Source organism: Gopherus flavomarginatus, chromosome 3 (genome assembly GCF_025201925.1).
Source record: "Gopherus flavomarginatus isolate rGopFla2 chromosome 3, rGopFla2.mat.asm, whole genome shotgun sequence".
In the NCBI taxonomy this organism is placed as follows: Eukaryota; Metazoa; Chordata; order Testudines; family Testudinidae; genus Gopherus; species Gopherus flavomarginatus.
The window spans coordinates 260,424,101-260,447,252 of record NC_066619.1 but is presented as its reverse complement, the minus strand read 5'-3'; the positions used below and the strand labels follow the sequence as shown (position 1 = coordinate 260,447,252).

Here is a 23,152-nt window from a genome sequence, read left to right as displayed (position 1 = left end):
TCAACCCTGTACATCTTGCTCAGTGGAGTGATGTGGTGAGCTATGAAGGTGGACCAAGTACATTTGACCTGTTGTTAAACCTGAAGAACCATCTTGAATTTCTTCTACACTGAAAATTTGCTGAATTATGCTTACAGGACTGGGAGGCAATTTGAGAGGAAATTGACTGTATTCTCAGCTAGCGGAAGAGGTACAAAGAACGACAGAGAACATCAACATATCCCCCAACCCCCACTTCATCACCAGGAAGTTTTGGCTCCTGTGTCCAGTGAACAGTATTTGAAAGGAACATGAAAACATAGCACCACAACTGTATTTTCTTCCCAGAACTTTTGGATTAGCACCACAAGCCAGTTGCCTCTACATAGCTAAAGGACAGGGTGCTGTGGTTTTGGAACCATGAGAGTGAGTGCTCCAGCCAGCTACCCCCACTTCTCCTGGCTTCTTCGGAGTGGCTCAGCACAGGAAGAGGCCACACACCAGGGACTGGGAACAGTAATAAACATTTGCAGTGGTCACAGGGAAAATGGAACACTGACTTTCCTCGGACAAACAAAAGAGTTCCATTTCCCTTCCCGGACCTAGGCAGGCCCTCACCCAAACCTCCAACCTACCCCTACTCTCCTTCCATGCAGCTCTTGTATGGAAGGTGAAGGAAAGAGGGTGTGGAGAGAGGTGGTTTGGGGTCTTTGGACAATCGTAAATGTCATAAAACAGTTCTTTCTCCACCAGGTCCCCTCTTTCCCTTCCTTTTCCCCTCTGGTCCATGTGGCCCAGTGAGTGTTCAGACTAAGAAATGCACAGACACGGGGACACAGTGACTGCATATTAATAATCTGTTATAGCTTCCTCTAAATGCTTTATGATGGTTCATGTTTTTTCAATAAAATCATTGATTTATAGCTGTCTTGCTTGGGGACCATGTCGTGGTGGAGCATGGATGGGGGCTGGCTTCAGGCATGTATTAACGGAGCAAGAGAGGCTATTTTCAGGGAGTAAATCCTTACCAGCCTTGGATTCTGATTCCTGCTGCTGCTTGAGGTTCCTCAAGGGAGGCTTCCTCAACCGAGTCCTCTGGGTAGAGGTGCAGAATAATGTACTCCTCTTCCTCTGAGGTCCCTACTGCCTCCTCTCCCTGCCCCGATTGGCATCCGCTCGTACAGTGAGGCTAGCAGGATTGAGGAAAAGGTCATGACTTACTGTAGTCTCAGTTCACTCAGCCCTGGAGAGCACCCAGGCCATGCCACATTGGAGACGTATATACGCACACCCCTCATGCATACTAGCTTTCCTGCACTATGCTGTCCTTCAGGACTGTGCTTCAGGGCTTCAGATGTGAACAATGCAGGGGGGAATACGGAACACTAATGCACATGTGCCAGGTACAGTTGCAACTGTAGACATAAATTTAGACTAATGTTCACCTGGAGGTGATGATGTGATATTTCAACTATAATCCTCCACATTACAGAATAAACCTTCAAGAGAAAAGTGTGCAAAGCCATCTTTATGTGTCAGAATGGAGCAGCAAAGGGAGGGGAGGGAACAATGTACTGTTATTTTGTCTCTGCAGTTCACCTTTTCTAAAGAATTCTTTCCATATCTTTTTTTAACTTTTGTGTCTCATGAGTTTCTGCTGGAAGAGTCCTACAAGTAGTGAAGAGAAGGATGGACATGTATCCTATTTTGAATTTACAATAAAGATTGTATTTATTGTAAAATAATGGCTTACTAAGAGAGAGAAACTTCCATACTTATCTGTGAGCATCATGTTCGAAAAATGTCTCTGTTAACCTTTTGATTTCTCTTCATTCAGAAGAAATCACAGTAAGTGAAAATAGCTCAAGTCAGTCTCCCTTTTATGAACAAGGCTTGATTGCTGAAATCATAAAAGTGTAACAGAATCGTCCCAGCACCAGAGGTTTTATAAAAGTTTTCTTGTCTGGTAAATTTATTAATCCTTAATCTCAAGGGACTCCATAGGTACTGCATACTAGCAAAATTGCTTTTCCTCTTTCATAGAATTATGTATCAACTTCTGTTGGTGGAAGCAAGCTACACAGAGATCTTCTTTAGGTCTGCGGAAGAAGAGCTTTGTATAGCTCTAAAACTTGTCTCTTCCACCGACAGAAGTTGGCCCATTTAAAAGATATACCTCACCAAACTTTTCACGTCACCTTTCTGGTATCCTGGGACCAATACGGGTACAACACTGCAAACATAGAATTATGTGTGATTTTGTTCAACAAGTGTATGTAAAAGGTTGTATGTACCATAATACAAATAGAATGGTCCTAGAGATTGAGTGGAAAATAACTCACTGAGGCTGGTCCAAAGCCTGTTGAAGCCAATAGATAGACTCCTATTGCCTTCAGTGGGCTTTGACCCAAATTTTTAAAGGTGTTTAGGTGTTGCAGTGCTTAGCATTGCAATGCTTAACCGAATTAGGAGCCTAAGAGCTAAGAGCCTTAATTCCATTGACTGTTTTCATCATTTAGGTTCCAGCTCAGTTATATATCAAAACATAGCATCCACACAAACTCCTGCTGAAGTAAATGGGAGTCTTTCCACTGACAACAATAGGAGTTGTATCCACACTAAGGGTTGATCTGCTATAACGTTTATTTTTTGTGTTTACTTAGGAGATACGATATGATCTTACTCTAGATCACAAACTGGAGTATTCACAGTTTAATTCAGGAGATCCCTTTAATGAAGATATCATTATGAATGACCAAATCATTGAGATACTGGCCTTTGAAGACTCCAAGAACATGCTTCAAGCTTTAGAAGAGTAAGAAGTCACTATTATTGGATTATACTTCATATCAACAAAACGTCTCATATGCATGATACTGAATATCTGCCCTTTAGTTCTCTCTGATAGATTCCTTTCAAACACACGTCTGCACTACCTGAAGCTAATAAAGGGGCATCCATGGTAACTAATGCAGGCATATTGTACATTGCCTTATATATAGAAATTGCAGCTCAATCTAGATCCTAGGCACATGTTTTCTGAGTCAAACACACTGTAAGGGCTTGTCTACATGGCAAGTTAGCACACTGCAAGCCAGTATGTGAATCTTCAGCGCACTAGTTTGCTGTGCACTGAATGGCCTCATGCACCCTACCGCACGCGCACTGGAGGTTGTATAGTACACTTTGATGTACTCCCATGAAACATTTAGTGTGCCTGTAGCAGGGTCCACATGACGAGTTAGTGAGGGGCAAGGTAGTGTGCGGTAGATTCACGCCTTGGCTTACGGTGCCAGAACTCCCTGTGTAGGCAAAGCCCTTCATTAAGCTGCTAAAAGAACAGATCCACTATTTCTAGTCTCAGCCCCTTAAGTGTACAGTATTCACCATGCCAAAGGGCATTTTTCTGAGCACAGGAAACTGTTGTAGAGAATCTATTCTATAACTATTGAGCACGTTTTGCCTTTAGAACAGCATGGCCTTGTTCCTACACAGAAAAAGGACGTGCTCCGGGTTCATATATTTTTGTGCAGCAGTATTTCTTGGGGGAAAAATTTTGACTTTCATGCTCTTAGTGTTTCTTTAAATACCTGGATCAGAATCTAAAAAGGAACAATTTTCAGCTTTCAAAGGAAAATATTGTGTATGTGGAGTCAGAAAAGGCAGTAGTCAGCAGCTAGGAATCCTGCTTATTTTGTTGAAAGGGAAGTCAGGATTATATGACAGATACACAGCTATTAAAGGTCATCTCTTTTCTCCGGCAGAACTTGAAAAAGGTCTGTTGTGAGAACAGAGTGGATTTGTTTGTGTGATCTCATGATGACCTTCCTAAAAGTCAAGTGGCAGGTAATATTCTGCAAATATAAAATAAAAATTGAATAATGCCTGTAAAAACCGAAAGCAAAGTTATGATAGTGCTGGAGTGTTGATACTTTGGCAGGGAAGGGCTCTGTTCTTTTTCTAAAAATTTGCAGAATCCTAATGAGCAGTATCATTGCCTTTCTTATGTTTTGTTTCAGACTGAAACAGAAAGTGAAGTAAATGAAACCTTGTCTTGTGTAATGCGGTGATAATGTGGATACTTATCCCTGTAAATTGCACAGCAGTCTTGTCTGTTCTAGCTATATAGTAACTTAGATTATTTTTTCAGAAAATTGCTGTGATTGTTAAGAGTAGCAGGATGAAATATCTTTGTAGCTCATTTTAGGATTAGTATATTTCATTTGGAAATGAGAAATATTTGGCTAATTTGAAAAAAAATAGACTCTTTAATGTATTACTCCTCGGATATAAAGTAGCTGAGAAAGGTAAATATTCTTGAAAATGGGAATATTCATGTAACTAGAATCATACAGTGGATTAAAGCCTCAGTTTGTGTACATTACTTAGAAATGTGCTATTTTAATATTCTTCTTTGGCTTAAACAAATCTTTGTCTTTGCCCTTCACCTCTTTCCTCCCAAATTATTTTTCTTATTCTCCCTTCCATTTCTATGTTTTTATAGCAGCAGTCCCTCATTTGTCTCTCCCTTTTCACAACACCCTTCCCCAGGTGGACAGTTTGAATCTGTATAATTATTTTAATTGGATTTTTTATCATAGTATTTAAGAAAAGTATTTTACAACAATAGTAGAGTCATTATACTGTTCATGTAGCTAAGCTCCATTGGACCAGAGGAGGTCTTCTAAGAAGTCCTTGTGACAGGCTGTTTGGAGTGATGGTTGGTCACAGGGCAGACTATGCAGGTAAATCATGTAAGTGACTTAATACCCAATGTAACTTAGGCCTGGTGTACACGGGGCCTAAGTAGCTGAAGTTGACGTATCTTAGATCGAATTAAAATTACTTACTTTGCGTCCTCCCGATGCGCCACGGCTTCCCCCATTGACTTTGTTTCTGCCTCTCGCCGAGCTGGAGTTCAGCAGTTGATGGGAGAGCGATCAGGGATCGATTTATCGCGTTTACACTACACGTGATTAAAGGTTCCCTGATAGATCGATCACTACCCACCAGTCTGGCAGGTAGTGTAGATGTATCCATAGGCTCCTAAGTCATGGTGGTGATTTCAAAAATGGGTTACCTAGGTTGGTGGTGGAATCTCCTTCCTTAGAGGTTTTTAAGGTCAGAATTGACAAAGTAATAGAGGAGAGGGATAGCTCAGTGGTTTGAGCATTGGCCTGCTAAACCCAGGGTTGTGAGTTCAATCCTTGAGGAGGCCATTTAGGGAACTGGGGTAAAAAACTGTCTGGGGATTGGTCTTGCTTTGAACAGGGGGTTGGACTAGATGACCTCCTGAGATCCCTTCCAACCCTGATAGTCTGTGATTCTATGAAAATATTACCCTGCAAGTGGTAGGTGAGTTAGCAATTGATTTTTAATGCAAAGAATGCCCTGTCCTCTGAAGATCCAAACAAGAATATAATGGTTTACTCCGGCCATGATACCTAAAATAACAGGGGGGGAAGGCCTGTACAAGCTAGAAGAACCAATGTGGAAAGGTTTGGTCTTCTCTTGCTGCTGTATTGGATCTCCACACTCAAACACACTCACACACTCCATACCTGCACGCACACATCCCAGTTGATAAGCCTTTGCTTGATGGTTTGTGGATTTCCTGTCACTTTACTGTATAGAGTCTTAGGATTCTAGCATGCTTCACAAACTCTATTAACTAATTTATACTCCATTAGAATCACTTTGCTTCCCACAAGTGCACAGCATCCCCCTCTGGGGTGAAACAGAGCATCTGTTTATAAGCACACATCAACAGAGCATAACAGGTGAGGGCCATACATGAAGAAGGCTTTCTTTGAATGAAATGGCACTGGAAACTTTAGGTTAACAGAGTGTCATTACCTAATTTGGAATTTGTCTGGACACCCAAGCTAACTTCACTGCTCTTGGGCGGATGAGAAAGGATCATACGATTTTTAATAACTCTGTCTTACATCTCATCTGAAAGACAGCACCCTTTGGCAACAGAATTCTCCTCTAATATCCTTCTGGAGCACTGGTTCAGTATCATCTCAGAGGACAGAGTGTCTCATTAATAAATCACCAATCTTGTTGCACCTGTTTTTTTCCCCAGGAGCTCTCTTATCCAAGTATTGATCCTGTCAGTGCTTGCTTACCTTATCTCTGATACTCTCACAATGGAGGAGTTATGGCTGTTAACAATGTCCCACATCATCCTTCTATAGAATTAGTCTTATTGTCTGCGGTTGACAGTACAGACATTCTTTGTGGATTTTAGGGGATGTTTTGGAAAAGAGGGGATTTGTATGGGATTTCATTGGTTTGTTTTTAACAAAACTTCTGCTAGCTAACCAGCATTTCCCAGTGGGGAAAAAAGCAAGACAGACTTTGTATTCCCTAAAGGGAAATTATGAAAAAACTTCTTATCAATTGCTACCAAAATAACTTCCCCAATTATTTTAGTTTAATTGCTTTTTCTCTTTAATTGTGTTCAATTTCTTTATGCATTTTCAGACAAGTATGACATATTCCATTTCTTTAATTAAAACAAGATGCCCATCAGGGCATATTGTAGCATTTTGTATCTCATGAGCCAATATTATACTTCTGTTCTATGAACTATAATCTTATATTATGATATGAAGATGCTCAAGGAAATAGAGATTTCTCTGTGACAAAAATGAACAAACCGACAAAATCTCATTTGGTGATAGGAAACAAACTTAGATTTTATGCTTATTACTTCTGATAGGTGCTATCTTGAGGAGGCTTCCTGTATCTAACACATTGATCTATTCTGGAGTAAGGATCTTTTGTTTGAAATAAGTTTATTTTTAGAAGTGGCCTGTATTATCAAAGGAATCCTATGTTTTGAAAGAGAGACTGCTCCAAGTAGATAGAGAAAATTAGATTTTCCTGCCCACTTCTTTGTTTCATTTGGGGTTCAGAGGAAAAAGTGTAGTGTATATGAATATATATGTATAGTATGTATGCGTAAATAGGACCCTGCCTTATTTCCAAGCATAACAATGTTTTTCCAATCTGCTATTGTAGTCTGGCCCTTTTACTTTGGTGCCGCAGATAGCAACGCACTCCTATTTGGGCAATTACAGTTATCACGTGAATCATCATTAATAGTAGACTGAGTGTTTGAAATACTGGGAGAAGCATTGTTATAGTGTGTCCCATAGTACTATGTGTATGAGAAGTCAGACAGAAATTTGGAGTAGTGACATTACAAATGAGGCCTTTATATATAAATGTTTTGTAATTAGTTACTACACAGTACTGTCCATACATGTTGTAGGTTATCCTTACTGCTGGTTGTCACCTTCTGGTAAACTTCACAAAGCAGGAAGATCTAACTTCTCTGTTCCATGGGTTGTATTGTTCTATGATACACAAGTAGTTGATGTAGATCTGGTTGTTTCTTATGGATGCTGTCTTCCAGATAACCTACTGAATGGACAGTAGCCTATTTATTAAATATTGCTGTGTTACGATTTAGTGGTGTTATCCAGACACTGAACAAGATTGTTTTGAATAACATAGACCTTACTTAGAATGCAGTATCACTGACCCAAATTGTGGCTGATACTAACAGGGAATTTATTTACCCAATTTGTAGTTACTGTGTAACTTAATTACTTTACCCATTTGATTTTTTTTCTTGCCTTCGTGTTGTTTGCTGCCATTTGTTTGTTGATTTTTACTTCTGTGTTGGTTAAAGTTTAGAAATGTTATGCATAGTGTAAATATTGTACAGCAATAATACAACAATAATAAAGTAATACAGCAATAATACAGTTGCTTTTAAACAGTAGCCAAATTCAAATTAAATGACAGTTTAACCTGGTCCAGCTCGTGGTTTCTAGCTGATTGCCAATTTAGTTGTCCATATATGGTAGACTGAGGTGTAGTTCACCAGTCTGTTATTTATAAAGCACTTCATTTTTCTTTTTTTGCCTGGGGGTTTCTTCACTCTGTACTGATATCTTTTTCCATCTTCAGGGTATGAAGTGTCTTTGATGTCTTTGGTCTGTGGGATGCAACCTTAAACATTCTCTTGAGGCTTTTGGTGACCATTATAAATATCAGTGGACATCTACACAAATTAATACTAGGGTAGATAATTAAAGTGGGGCAGTCCAGTTCAAGGATGAAGATTTAAAAAGCTGAAAATAGAGCTCATTTGTGTTTTACTACTGAACTGTCACAGCTGCAATTTCAATGGACTTTATACTGAAAACGAATGTCTTCTTTACACCAAATTAAAACAAAAAATAAATTCTAGTTACTTGGGGCCTGATTCTCCACTGCTTTATTTATTTATTCATTTGTATTATTGTAGCATCTAAGATCCCTTACATCTTGTGTTGTCACATTGCTGCAAAGTGGATATATAAAGCTACCAGATTAGAAGGGGAGTTTTACACCATTCTGCATATCAGTAAATGACTCTGCAAGATGTACGGCAGTGGAGGATCAGGCTGTACCTGTATAACAGGAGCTGGCAAATAGGCTGATATTCAGAATTGGGGTGAAATTCATATTCATGGCTCATATTTTGATTAAACATGCCTAACTTTTGTGTGCATCTTATTCCCCACCCAGGGAGCCCATCTCCTGTCCAGGGAGGAAGACATGAGCTAGTTGTGGGTTAGAGAGCAGTTTATCTAGATGTTTCTCAGCTCCAAGCATCTTGGGCCCAATCAAAAGTCATTGGGAATTTTGCTGTTGACTTCATTGAAAGCAGGATATAAAGGAGCAAGTGCATAGCTTTTATTTATGTGTTAATGCTATAAGATGTGTATAGGAGATGATCTACTCTTAAGCCCAGCTCTTAGGAGTAGGTCTAAGACTCCCTGACCTAGGACTAGCTTTGTCGTTATTCCCTCCCAAAGGATGGGCTATTCAGGTAGGGAATTTGTCTTCTCAGAGGTGGACTGTACGTAGCATGAATATTAACCAGTGTGTTTTCGACTTGCCCGAAATATGGCCTACATGCATTGTATTCAGATTTGGTTCACTGATCCATTCTCTGCGTGTGTGTCTGTCTACACTTGTACGCCTGTCATAGTTATTCATGTTTTCCTCTCAATTTGTATTGGAATGGACTTGGTGTTTTGTTCCCAGTCTATACACAGCTGAGGAGATGGTTCAGGAGTTCATAAATGGCAGAGTTTTTTGGTCTTTTGTAACAACTATATCAAATAAACGTGTGTTTATAAATAAACTAGGAACACTAGATCAGTATTTATGTATGGGGACATCTTTGAAATATGGACCTGTTGCAATGTCAAGAGAATAGGTTTGAGAACCAAAATTTTTTTTAAATATTTCATCAAGAAATTTCATAGGTACCTATCTAGTTGTACTTCATAGGTACTTACCTAGTTCGGCCTGGTGGTCTGTCATATCCTGGGCCCATTATAAAATATGCCACTAATATCGTTGTTTTACATTCTCAGTAGATCCCTTCCTGCTTATATTTCCAAGAGCTAGATCATTGGCAATGAATGTTAACAAGAGGAAGCTTAATAAACTATACGTATGTTGTAATAGTATGCAGTAGGAAATCATGTTCAGAATTGTTATAGGTCTTCTCTGCTATGTCTGAAACAGAATGAAAGGAGAGCTGAGGGGGCTGATTGCATCCTCAGTGTGATGGGTGCTGCAAAACCCCTGAAATAACCATTTTTTCAAAGTTATCTTAGAGTTTCCAACAGGTTACCCTTGCTCTGACTTTATTTAGCCTCATTTTGTACATTTTTGCCTTCCCTTGATGTAGACAAAACTCTAGTTGAATATGTCAGTTGATCCTACTCTCGGATACATGATACATATTACCAATTATCTCGGCAAATCACTAACTAATACGTATGCACTGCAGTTGATTTTCTCTCATGGCACAGGGTAATGAGGGCAATATACTGGAGGATAGGATCAAGCCATTTCCTGAGAGCACTGGCAGGGAAGTCAAAAACAATTTACTCCTGTATTAGAAGTTCAATTTTTCCTTCTAAATGTAAATTTCTCACTGTACATCTCAATTTAATTTGCCACTAAGGAAATGGATTCTTTTTATCACAGAATTCAGATGGAAAGTAGGAGTAAAAGATCAGATTGTTGTTACATCTAGAGTTTGAAGTCACCAAATTAGAAATTGGAAATTTCTAAGTTAAAAATTGCTTTCAGTTTGGACACCAAAACAGAGGTACTCAGAGCTTCTGGATTTAATACATTGGAAACATTTATTATAGACAGCAATCTCTTTGGGACTGGGACAGTCTTGTTCTGTGTTTGGACAGTACCTAGCACAATGAGGTCCATGACTGGGGCTCCTAGACACTACCCCAATATAAATAATTATTAATATTTTAATACCTGCATACTGGGAGTGTGTGCGCATAAGCCCATGCAAACACACACAGCATTTTTAGCTCTGTACCCTGACTAACTGTACAAACGTCATTCCTACAAAAGCTGCACATTTCATCCAGCACTGAAACTCAGCTATCAGAGTATGAAATGTGATAGTTGTTTAATATGTTACAGTGAAATTGCACAATGTTTATAGAGTGAAGGGAAAAATAAGTATTTGAAATTACAGGTGGCATCTGGCCAAGATTACCAGGATTAATATCCTTATTCTTCCAAAAAGTCTTCCATTGGATCTTTGATTGTAAGCAGTGAGAGCTCAGAGTACGTCTCATCTAAAAGCAGACACCCCTCGTAAAATAGTGCCTCTTTCTGTTATGGTGGGACATTTGTTAGGCACCGATATGGGGGAATATTTCCACTTCTAATCAGTTCTGACAACACTTAGTGTTTTTTAGATGTCTCCCATGTAAATATTCACCCAGTGCACCCCTGCTTAGCTTGTGAGATCTGAGTGGATCATTGCAAAAGATACAGACAAATATTATAGCATTATATGTGGTTTTGTTAAGCTAATCTCATCACAGGCTGATCCTGCTTCTTTAAAAATCAATGGCAACATTCCCATTGACTTCATTGGAAACAGGATTGTGACCTCAGCTTGCCGCCATTCAGCATGATGACTTCCATAAAGACTATGATTCAGAATTATAACTGCTCCATAGTTGTAGCATAACTAGTATATTGCTAAAACTGAACTCTTGAAGCTAGCCATTAATTCATAATTCTTCATGCATATGAAATCTAAACTGACCTTTAAACTGAGGGTCTATCTTAAATAATTTTTAGGGTTTTGGAGCTGTGCTTTGCCTCCTCTCCAGCTCCAGGCAAAAAGCTGCAGCTCCACTGCTCCAGAGCTGCTCTGTGCTCAAGCTCCGGGCTCCGCTCCAAAGGCCTGTTTTTTGAAGAGATAAACTTACTAATTGAAACACCTTTTCTCTGTTCAGTAAGTCATAGGGAATCAAAGGATTTTCAGATTGACACCTGTTAGCACATCTGTAGCTTAGTCTGTTGACATTTTTACCATGAGTCATGTAACTTTCCCATTTTTTCCTTCTAGAAGAGCATCAATTTTATCTAATAATCTCTTATCTCAGTTTGTCATCTTGTCCAAGTTATTTTTTGCTGTATACCGTAAGAATTCTCTTTCTGATTTCATCAATGCCTTGCAGTATTTCAATTTTTTTTGAAGGTTTGTTCAGTCTGTGAATTTTCTAGTGAAATATGTTTGCAATAAGGAGTGGCAGATGTAACAGTTTGAGGCTGGAGGATCCTCAGATAATCATAGAAGGTTTCTTAGTAACTTTACGACTGTTTTGTATTCAGTGTGTTAGTCTTCATCCCTGCTGAGTTTACACTGGAGAAGCTGAAAGGATGTAAAAGATGGCTCTAAGCCATCTTCTGGAGAGAGGTAAATAGTGGTGGCCCCCAGGGGTCTGTACTGGGCCCAGTCCTATTCAACATATTCATAAATGATTTGGAAAATGGGGTCAACAGTGAGGTAGCAAAATTTGCAGATGATAGTGTGACCTGTGGTGCCCAGGGCAGCCCTCACTGGAAATGCCAAGGGCAGGGCAGGCTGCAAAAAGCAGAGCAGATAGAGATAGGGATATCTTGGGAAAGACTGGTGGGTAACACTGAAATTATTCTCCTCAACCAGTCACAAACTGTGCTTCTGAGCCCCCACACTCGTTATCAAGAAGCAAAAATGAAATCGCACTTTATTAAATTCCAGTTCTCTGGCTCCCAATCAGCACCTAGTTCCAGTACAGGGAGAAGTTATTTTAAACTCTGCTCACATATACAAAAATGATCTTCTGACCCCAAAGGGTCAGCCACGTCACTAGGTCAGTATAGGTTTGGATCTTACTGAAAATACCACGCTGCCAGCCAATCCTTTAGTGCCTAAAGAGAAAAGAAAGAGCAAGAAGAGAGATTCATAGATCCTAGAACTGGAAGGGACCTCGAGAGGTCATCGAGTCCAGTCCCCTGCCCTCATGGCAGGACCAATACTGTCTAGACCATCCCTGATAGACATTTATCTAACCTACTCTTAAATATCTCCAGAGATGGAGATTCCACAGCCTCCCTAGGCAATTTATTCCAGTGTTTAACCACCTTGACAGTTAGGAAGTTTTTCCTAATGTCCAACCTAAACCTCCCTTGATGCAGTTTAAGCCCATTGCTTCTTGTTCTATCATTGGAGGCTAAGGTGAACAAGTTTTCTCCCTCCTCCTGATGACACCCTTTTAGATACCTGAAAACTGCTATCATGTCCCCTCTCAGTCTTCTCTTTTCCAAACTAAACAAACCCAATTCTTTCAACCTTCCTTTGTAGGTCATGTTCTCAAGATCTTTAATCATTCCTGTTGCTCTTCTCTGGACCCTCTCCAATTTTTCCACATCTTTCTTGAAATGCGGTGTCCAGAACTGGACACAATACTCCAGCTGAGGCCTAACCAGCGCAAAGTAAAGCAGAAGAATGACTTCTCATGTCTTGCTCACAACACACCTGTTAATGCATCCCAGAATCACGTTTGCTTTTTTTGCAACAGCATCACACTGTTGACTTATATTTAGCTTGTGGTCCACTATAACCCCTAGATCCCTTTCTGCCGTACTCCCTCCTAGACAGTCTCTTCCCATTTTGTATGTGTGAAACTGATTTTTCCTTCCTAAGTGGAGCACTTTGCATTTGTCTTTCTTAAGCTTCATCCTATTTACCTCAGACCATTTCTCCAATTTTCCAGATCATTTTGAATTGTGACCCTGTCCTCCAAAGCAGTTGCAATCCCTCCCAGTTTGGTATCATCTGCAAACTTAATAAGCGTACTTTCTGTGCCAATATCTAAGTCGTTGATGAAGATATTGAACAGAGCCGGCCCACAGACAGCCTGCCAACCTGAAGCATATTCTCACCAGTAACTGCACACTGCACCATAGTAACTTTAACTCAGGAACCAATCCATGCAACAAACCCCTATGCCAATTCTGCCCACATATCTACACCAGTGACACAATCACAGAACCTAACCAGATCAGACACACCATCACCGATTCATTCACCTACACGTCCACCAATGTAATATATGCCATCATATGCCAGCAATGCCCCTCTGCTATGTACATCGGCCAAAATGGATGGTCCCTTCGGAAAAGGATGAATGGACACAAATCAGGTATTAGAAATGGCAATATACAAAAACCTATAGGAGAACACTTCAATCTCCCTGGACACACAATAGCAAATTTAAAGGTAGCCATTCTGCAGCAAAAAAACTTCAGGACCAGACTTCAAAGAGAAACTGCTGAGCTTCAGTTCATCTGCAAATTTGACACCATCAGCTCAGGATTAAACAAAGACTGTGAATGGCTAGCCAACTACAAAAGCAGTTTCTCTTCCCTTGTTTTTTGCACCTCAGCTGCTAGAAGAGGGCATCATCCTCCCTGATTGAACTAACCTCATTATCTCTAGCCTGCTTCTTGCTTGCATATATATACCTGCCCCTGGAAATTTCCACTACGTGCATCCAACAAAGGGGTATTCACCCATGAAAGCTCACGCTCCGATACATCTGTTAGTCTATGAGGTACCACAGAATTCTTTTCTGCTTTTACAGATCCAGACTAACACGGCTTCCCCTCTGATACAGTAAAAAATTATATCTCCCAGAAGGCTGTGTATATCCATTACTATCTGTAGTTTGAGTGATGAGCTCTGATTAACACCCCCCACACGCACATCTATTTTAATAGTTAATGAAATATTTCATTTTTTATCACTTTAAGCACCATTCTTTCATTACACTGGTTGCTTTGCTTTCTTCTTTCATTAGATGCTCAGGGATATTGAAAATATCGAATGTTCAGCACTCTCTACCTCTTCATGTTTGACACCATTCTCCTATCTCAGTACCTCTCTGGCAGCACTTTAAACCTTGTGGCTATTCAAATGAGTTAAAACATCTTTAGAACTGATATTTGCAGCAGCCTTTTCTTCGCATCTTTTCACTTTTTTATTTCCCTTCCCCTTTTGTCACCTATCTCTGTGTGCTGTCCTTTACTGCACTCTTTGTCCAACAGGAACTTTGATCTCTTTCATCAATAGATTTCCATCTGCCAATTGTGTTTCATTATCTTTCGTATTTTTTGGTATGGTGAATTCGCTCAGTAAGAGGTGGGAGACCTTTTAAACATGAATAAGATGAGCAGGCAGAGTACAGAGAGTGCAAGGCATTTTGTTACACCTACCTGGATCTAGAGATGCACAGACTCTCAGGTTATGAACTTTTTCTCTCAATAAATATGTACCTCAAAGTAAAGGCATGTATGACCCAAGCAGTTATAAACATTGCTCTTTTGGGGGACTTCACCTGAAACTACTTGCCTTATTATTTATTAAGGGTTTGTAGCTAGGTGCTATCAGTGATCTCCCTGCTGTACAAGACATAAGGGGCTAGATTGTTCTTTCTGCCCCCAGACCTGAGCAAAGGGTGACCAAACTTACTGACCCTCTTAGCTGCATAGGACAATCTTCAAAAGTTCCAGAGCCGGGGTGCGCCTGCCGGGGCTTCAGCATTGTGGGGAGGGGAGTCTTGGAGCTTCAGCCCCGTGGGTGGCACTTGATGATGCCTCTCATCAAAATGTTAAAGCAGAGGTCTTTCTATGCAAAGCTAACACCTGGGAGCTAAAAGGAGGGGCCACTGGGGGTAAGAGGGGGTATATGACTCAAGCTATTGGACAGACTGAACCTTTAAATTGTGCCGTCTCCCCCCACTCTTAGTAGGCAGCGGTCATCTCTCACAGAAGTCCCTAACCCCACCACCCTGCTGTGGGGCAGAAGCTCCAACCCCTCGCTCCCACCGTCTGGTAGATCGAAAATGATTGGGGGCTGGGGCTCTGGGAATCACACTTTAACCGTAAAAGAACCACGGTTTGGCCACCGCTGGGATATGGTATGTCCATGCTACCACACGAGGAGACGAGGGAGGAGTTGTGACTCAGTTCATCCCTTGTTACCACCCTCCCCCCCATGGTGGATGACTGCGGAGTGGGGAGGAATCAATTACTTTGCTCCATTTTGTGGAGTAGCTCATTTCTTTCTCCTTCCCACTGTGTGCCTGCCCAATTGCTCTGCCTGGGGAGTCGAGATGGGAGGTACAAAGCTAAGGCTATTCCTTATCTTTTGTCTCCTACTAGTTCGGTTGCAATTTGTACTGTTGTTACTTAAAATCATATGCTAAAAAATTCTTACGTTTATGTTGGTATGCAGAAAAGTACAAATACAATGCATATGAGTTGATGTAGAGACACTCAAATGAAAGGCATTGCACAGGCAGTCATTAAGGGGTAAAGCACTCATTGTCTGGGAAGTCTGATCTTTTTCAGTGGTTTCTTTATATTGCAAAGCAGCTGCACAAAGGAAGGGTTGACACAGTGGTTAAGTTTTGAAGCCATGTGATCCGAAGTGAGCAGGTTTGGGCTAAAGGGATTTCCAGGTGGAAAGCCCAGAGGCTAAGAGAGGGGTGTAGAATAATGTGTTGAAGAGGAGAGGGATTTCAGGAGACTTCAAGAGAGACAGAAGCTCAGCTGCCAATTTATAATAGACCTGTAATACCTTAGCTCGTGTCTCTGTAAACATGTCATTTGTGGCCTCTTCTGTTGAAGGAAACAGGACTTGTGTATCATTTGTAAATAGTCAAATTACACTAAGAAAAAACCCTGACTTTGGCTCACCAATTTCTACATCAAATGGGAACTGACCTGGAAGGCCCCAAAATCTGCTTAGCAAAGGGGCAATCTTACAATGTTACCCTGAGATTTAAGTATCAGGGGATAGTCGTGTTAGTCTGTATCCACAAAAACAACAAGGAGTCCGGTGGCTCCTTAAAGACTAACAGATTTATTTGGTCATAAGCTTTCGTGGGTAAAAAAACCCACTTCTTCAGATGCATGAAGTGAAAATGAGCTTATGCCCAAATAAATCTGTTAGTCTGTAAGGTGCCACCGGACCCTGAGGTTTAGTCTCATGAAATCTGTGCACTTCAGAGATAAATTTCATACAGTGACCTTAATAATCCTCTTGCATGTGTGTTTTAAAAAGAATCTTTAAAGCATTCACACAGTGAAAGATCTTGTGGTAAAGCACAAGAGGCCAGTTACTGTGAGAACAATATACCTGCAGCCGTACCTCACTGGGATGTACTCTTGTCAGATCTCACTAGCCGGTGAGTGTAGGGCTTGTTTGTGGCACCTCAGACAATACTGAAAGTGGTAATGAAGAGAGAGCAGTAGGAGATGTGGAGAGTTTACAGCCCTGCAGCTGTACATTTGTATGACCCTTGCATTCATGACCCCATACCAGGAGTTTGGGTGCAAAGTAAAGGGGCTGGCCTTGGCTGCACCGTACCCCTCTGATGAGGAAAATAGGATGAGAGATGGCTAGAAAAAAAATGTATATGAAACAGGCTCATAGCTTTTGAGCAGATAAAGAACTAATAATGGGTTAAATATATGGATATTTTAAATTTAATTTTCTTACTGCGGATTTTTTTTTTAAATCACAGATTATAGTAGAACCTAATGTAGCATTCACAGCCTTGGCCAAGTTAGCATGACCTTTAAGTAGTGATAATCTGCCCAGTAGCTTTGAAGCATGAAATAGACTTTGTGGGAATTACCTATTTTCTGCTGTATTTTCAAAAGAAATCGAAGATATTTTAGGTGGCTCACATAGCGATGCCTATAACTGAGGTTGCTCGATGCATCCTATTGTAAGCATCTGAAAACGGGATTGTATAACTTTGCCAAACTGTGACTATTTTAGGGCTGAAAATTTTCATGGGATTCTGCCCAAGGCTGAATTTGTTTGGAAAATTTCAGCAAAAGTGGCTTTCTCGTTTCCAAGAATGATGTTAGAGAAAAATATTTGTTTTGTCTATGTTAAAAAAAATTGCATACCTATTTTATTGAGACACTCACGTGCCCTCCCCCATGCTTTGGAGCAGTGATTTTCAACCAGGGGTACACGTACCTCTGGGGGGATGCAGCGGTTTTCCAGGGGATACATCAACTCATGTAGATATTTGCATAGTTTTACAACAGGCTACATAAAAAGTACTAGCAAAGTCAATACAAACTAAAATATCATACAGACAATGATTTATATATATAATACTCTGAAATGTAAGTAAATATTTATATTCCAGTTGATTTATTTTATAATTATATGGTAAAAATGAGAAAGTAAGGAACTTTTCATTAATAGTGTACTGTGAGACTTATGTGTTTTTATGTCTGATTTTGTAAGCAGGTAATTTTTAAGAGAGGTGAAACTTGGGGTACACAAGACAAATCAGACTCCTGAAGGGGGTACAGTAGTCTGGAAAGGTAGAAAGCCACTGCTTTGGAGCATGGCAAAGAAGTGACCTTTGTTTCAAGAATGTTCTTTTTGCTGTCCCTGTGAAAATGTGCCCAATTTTGGCCAAATTATAAACCTCTACAAATCTGTTTGCACATGCTTAGTGGAGACTTATTAGAGTTTGGCATCTAAATTCTCTGAAGATTCCATCTACACCGAGCATGCTCTGTCCCCTCCTAGCTCCTATGTGCTGACTAGACTGTATATGTATCAGCCCCACAGAGCAACTGATCATGCTTCATCCTGGGGCTACAGGGGCTGGACCAGAACTTTTCATACAATCGCTTCTCTCAGCAACCAGCCGATGCTGTGGCCCTGAGTGCCAGAATTCAGAGCAGGGAGTTAATTCAACCCCCTTATGTATATGCATTATGTCTTAAATTACATGATCACAAACTATTGCACAAGCATCCTTAATTTTGGTATTTCTTAACTTTTGAGTGCTTGACTTTGTAACTGTAATATTGTATTGTATTGTAATATTTGTAACATAGTTTTATTTTTTGAGTTGGTGGTGAGGGTGATTCATGTATACACACAAACACTGTGTGTGTGTGTGTGTGTGTGTGTGTGTGTGTGTGTGTGTGTGTGTGTGTGTGTGTGTGTGTTTCTGCAGAATCCTATGAAGAGTAAGAAACCATATTTGGAGAGTTAAAAATATTTGAGACTCTGAATATATGAGCAAAATAGGGTCATTGGCATCATATAATTCCATGGGGATTGGTGTGCACTGGTTGTACAACTGACTGTAGTATTTGCAAAGAGACCAAGGACTGAATGTTATAGAGCTTGAACTAGTCCCTTCCCTTCAGTTGAGACGTGGTTGGTAGTATGGGTTTTAAAAGCCATCATTGTCGCTGCTAATTCTATACCTATTCAGTGGATGAATGGAGGAATTTGCTTTTAGGTCCTGTTGATCAACTGCTTTTCACAAACACTAAAATCTTTTTTTTTAATTTAAAAATGAAGAATTGCTTGAGGAACAGGCTGAACAGTTTGTAGGATTTAATATTTAGGCATCTTGAGGTAAAACAGCTGCATTTTATTATTGCAGTAAACATGTTGCAAACTTTTCTAGGGTCTCTACTGTCTCATTTGAAACTTATCAGAGACTTAGCTTGAAGAACCAATCAAACCAGTAATTTGTCATAACTGGAAAAAATGTTTATGTGCAATACGTTTTATTTTCATTTTGGTTTTATTTTTATATCAGTCACACTTAACCAGATTTAAGCTGCAAATATGTGTTCAGGACTTACATCGTCAATCACATAGAAGTGATAGTATAATAAAATCTATTTATAGTCTATGTGCAAAAGCATGCAGTGCTATCTTTTCATGCAAAAGTGGCATGCAGGGACAAGAAATCCATTTCTCTAATACTGAATTGACTTCCAACTAGTGCAGGAATGACAGAGGCAGGGCATTTAGAAAAGATATATGCTGTAAAAGATAATTGTCCTTCTGAATTAATTAACTCCAGTGACAAATGAGTGTCTCTTCACATGCAGCATGATATTTATTGCCTATTGCCTTTTGTAGAAAATATTATTTGTCTCTGTGTTGCTAATCTTTTGGAACTAGATTAATTTCCATGTGAAAGAGATAATGGCTATATTAATTTGGTTGATCAACAACTAATCAAAACACGTTTTCCCCTCTCTCCCCCCTTTGTTGCTTTCAGAGAAGTGTAAATACTTAAGGCAAGACCTGTATTACTGTGGGTGGATAGTGAGTTTGGAACCATTTCATAAAGTCTGTGCAGTTTACAGTCACTAAAATATTTGATCTGTTAGGAATGTATTTCTCTTCAGAGCATTCATTTGTAGGATGTTTTTGTTTGCTTTTAATCTGAGAGATATGTTAATGTTTTTAAAATATCTTTCTTTCATGTCTCTTTTCCTCTCTGTTATTGATTACTAATTGAAATCTAAAAATAGATTCCATTAAAGGTACGCTATTGAAATGGACTCACTCTGAAAAATTTGTGTTGTTATTAGACTTATACTGTGCGATCTTCGTGCTCTGATCTGAATGCCATTCAGTAGTATAAAATCTAATGGTACCAGTTACCTTTTTTTTGTGATGGGAATTGTGTGTCATCTGAAGCCCTAAGCACTCCTAACTATATTTTACAGCTTGAAGGTAGCAAATCTGACTCGTGCAGATGCTGATCTGGAAGTATACCGAATGCAGATGTGCAAAGAGGTGATTGCCATGTTGATGAAGAACATGGTTTTCAGACACAATCTCTCTCCTAATGTGGAGAAAAGGGTGGGTTCAATTCTCAAAAAGCAATTTTTTGCAATGGAGAATGAAGTTCAAGAGGAGTATACGAGGAAAATGGTGGCTTTAACCGCCGAATGTAATCTAGAGACTAGGAAGGAAATGGAGGCTCAGCACCAACGAGAGAGAGCTGCAAATGATGAGGCTGAAGAATTAATCAAGCGACTGAATGAGAAGGTAAATCAGGTGTGAAAGTAACATAACAATTTGTATGAAATGTTATTTTTTTCCTGTGATTTCTCTTTTAGACTGTAATGGCCACACTTTTTTTTATTTTCTTGCTATTGCAGATGTCTAATGAGAATTCCAGTAGTCTTTGTACATTTCACCCATGTTTACTTAAAAAAGAAAACCCCCAAATTAATGTTTCATATTTGTCAAACCTCATAACTTCGTTTAAGATGGCTCAGAAGGAGTAACCAACACAATTCATTTGCTCCTGGTGCTCCACTGTAGATTATTGTAATATGCCGTGAATGTGTACACCTCTGTACTGAATGTAACATGGCTGCTGTCCAAGCTGCCCATTATTCAGTGAATTGTAGGGACAATATAATTCGTATTAGGAACATATTCCCACAGACCAAGATGTGCAGACTTCCACCATAGGAGTCTTAAATTCTTTGTCCCATTCTTGCATATGCTACAAAAGAAAAAAATGTTTTATTTGAATGCAGTGTACTTGTTTAGTGCTTTTATGGTAATTAATAACACCTTTTTTTTTTTTTTCCAGAAATGGTTACTGTGATAAATATGACACACCAAAGTTAATAGCTGTGTGTAGGGGTTGGTGGGAAATGGTTGGATGCAACGCCTATTGTATGGAGGAGTATTATATGAGGATGCAGTGTGGTGCAGACCTGTTGAGCTCTTCCATAGGAACAAATATGTATATGAGCTGTGACTCTTGCAAGGGTTCACTTGTCTTTTTGACATATTTACACTCTCAGGCAGAAGGACTCAGCTGAAATTTGCTGTCTCTGCCTCTCCTTGAAGCTGTCCCAGCTACCTTTCGGTATAGTACAGTACAGCATTGTACTTTTTCTAGTGTTTTTTTTTTCCAGTTTGGTTTTAGAAGTCCCAAGTGATGGAAGCCACTGAGAGATCCTGGATTGACGCTGGGGAAGAGTGACAAAACCAGACCCTTGAGCGTCTGTGCTGATCCATTTATCTCCTCCCTCCCTCCTCCCCCCTCAACTGTTGTGTTCTTTGCACTCATAGAAGCAGAGAAGAGAGGACTAAAATCTATGAAAGAGTCTTTACTAGCTTTAGAGATACTATATTTCATGTCATTTCAATTTTCCTCTGGAATGTGGAGGAAAGTGGCATTGCAGGGGAATAAAATGCAGCAATTCAAAGAGGAGAAATGTGGGTGAGAGACCAGATGCAGAAGGGAGAAGATTGGTGTGCCAATATAGACCTTAGCTAAGATAGGAAACATGAGGTTAGTTGGATGGGATCAGCCCTCCTTCTGTTCTCTCTCTCACTATAAGTTTGTCTCTGGGTGCAGACGATGGCTAAAAATCTAAGGGTGATATTTTTCAGAAGTGCTCAGCTTGGCTTAACTGCTGGGAGCAGAGTGAGGCCTGTGTTGAGTGCTTATGAAAATCCCACTCTAAAATGTTTATCATTTTCCTATTATTCCATGGGTGTGGGAGGAAGCAGACCTTGGATTTTATTTCTGATGTGTATCCTTGGCTGAAGCATGAGTATCTCCCGGAGCAGCCACTAGTAATTTATGAGCTGAACTCTCAGATGTGGCTCTTAAAGGGCGTCCCCGTTTCCTTTCTTATCTGGTGCATATTTTTATTGATTGTGCAATTCAGACACTGAAATTTTCCCACCAGAATGTAATCATTGATTTTAATGGGGGCACATTTTCACAGAGATGTCTCTGGGTTACACTGTTGTGGTACTGGGGTTTTGCTTGTCTAAACAAAGGCTCTTAATATCCAAAACTATTTTGTACTGTAATGACAAATTGTGCAGGGCAGGAAACCTGGGCAGTTCTGAAGGTTGAGTCAGACATTTAAGCAGGTAATTGCATGTTTCAATTATTTAGTTGTATGCAGGGTTGTTGTAGCCATGTTAGGCCCAGGATATTTGAGAGAGAAGGTAGGTGAGGTAATATCTTTTATTGGACCAACTTCTGTGGTCAGAGAAACAAGCTTTCCAGTTTACACAGAGCTCTTATTCAGGTCTGGAAAAGGTACTTGAGAGTGTCACAGTCAAATACAAGGTGGAACTGATTGTTTAGGATAAGTAGTTAACACATATTTCAAGGGATTATTCAAGGTGGAGTGACCCTTTAACAACCCTTCTGTCAGAAGGAGGGGGAGGAAGCAGCTGGGGGTAGGGGGGATTGGATGTTGTTAGTGGGTTATAGATTGTTGTAATAGCCATACATCCAGTGTCCCCATTCCATCCATCTTTGTTAGTGTCTAACAAAGTTATGAATTTAAGCTCCCAGAGTCGTCTTTTGAAGTTGTGTAGATTTCCTTTGAGAATGAGAACTGAGAGGTCGTATAACGAGTGATTGTTTTGTGAAAAGTGTTCACCACAGGTGATAGGGTGTTTTTGACTTCTGTCATTTTTCTGTGTGAGTTCACTGGAGAGAGTAGTGGTTGTCTGGTTTCACCACATAATTATTATTGAGGCATTTACTGCACTGGATGAGACACACTTTTCCTTGAATGGTCCCCTGAAAGATACGTTAACTATTTATGTTAAACAATCTGTTCCACTTTGTAATTAGCTGTGACACTCTTGGGTGTTTCCCAAACCGGAAGAAGTGCTGTGGTGGCTGGAAAGCTTTTCTCTCTGACCAACACAAGTTGGTCCAATAAAAGATAATACCGCATCCACCTTGTCAACCTGTTTAGTTGTCATTCAAATCTTAATTGAACAGTTGCTCTCTAAGTCAGTTTTTAAGTTTTTCTACCTTTCAACAAATGTACAAGGAGCATCAGATATAGACTCATAGACTCTAGGACTGGAAGGGACCTCGAGAGATCATCGAGTCCAGTCCCCTGCCCTAATGGCAGGACCAAA

The 23,152-nt window shown here is 39.9% G+C and overlaps 1 protein-coding gene across 5 annotated transcripts in view; it reads left to right on the top strand.

The window, feature by feature from the left end:
- Window positions 1-23,152, top strand: part of EVC2 (EvC ciliary complex subunit 2) — a 168,672-nt gene that overhangs the window by 50,544 nt on the left and 94,976 nt on the right. For all 5 annotated transcript variants that reach the window (XM_050947364.1, XM_050947365.1, XM_050947363.1 and 2 more), the window contains exons 9-10: window positions 2,643-2,794; window positions 19,954-20,278. In XM_050947364.1, coding sequence (XP_050803321.1) covers window positions 2,643-2,794; window positions 19,954-20,278 — 477 coding nt within the window. The remainder of the gene's footprint in view (window positions 1-2,642; window positions 2,795-19,953; window positions 20,279-23,152) is intronic.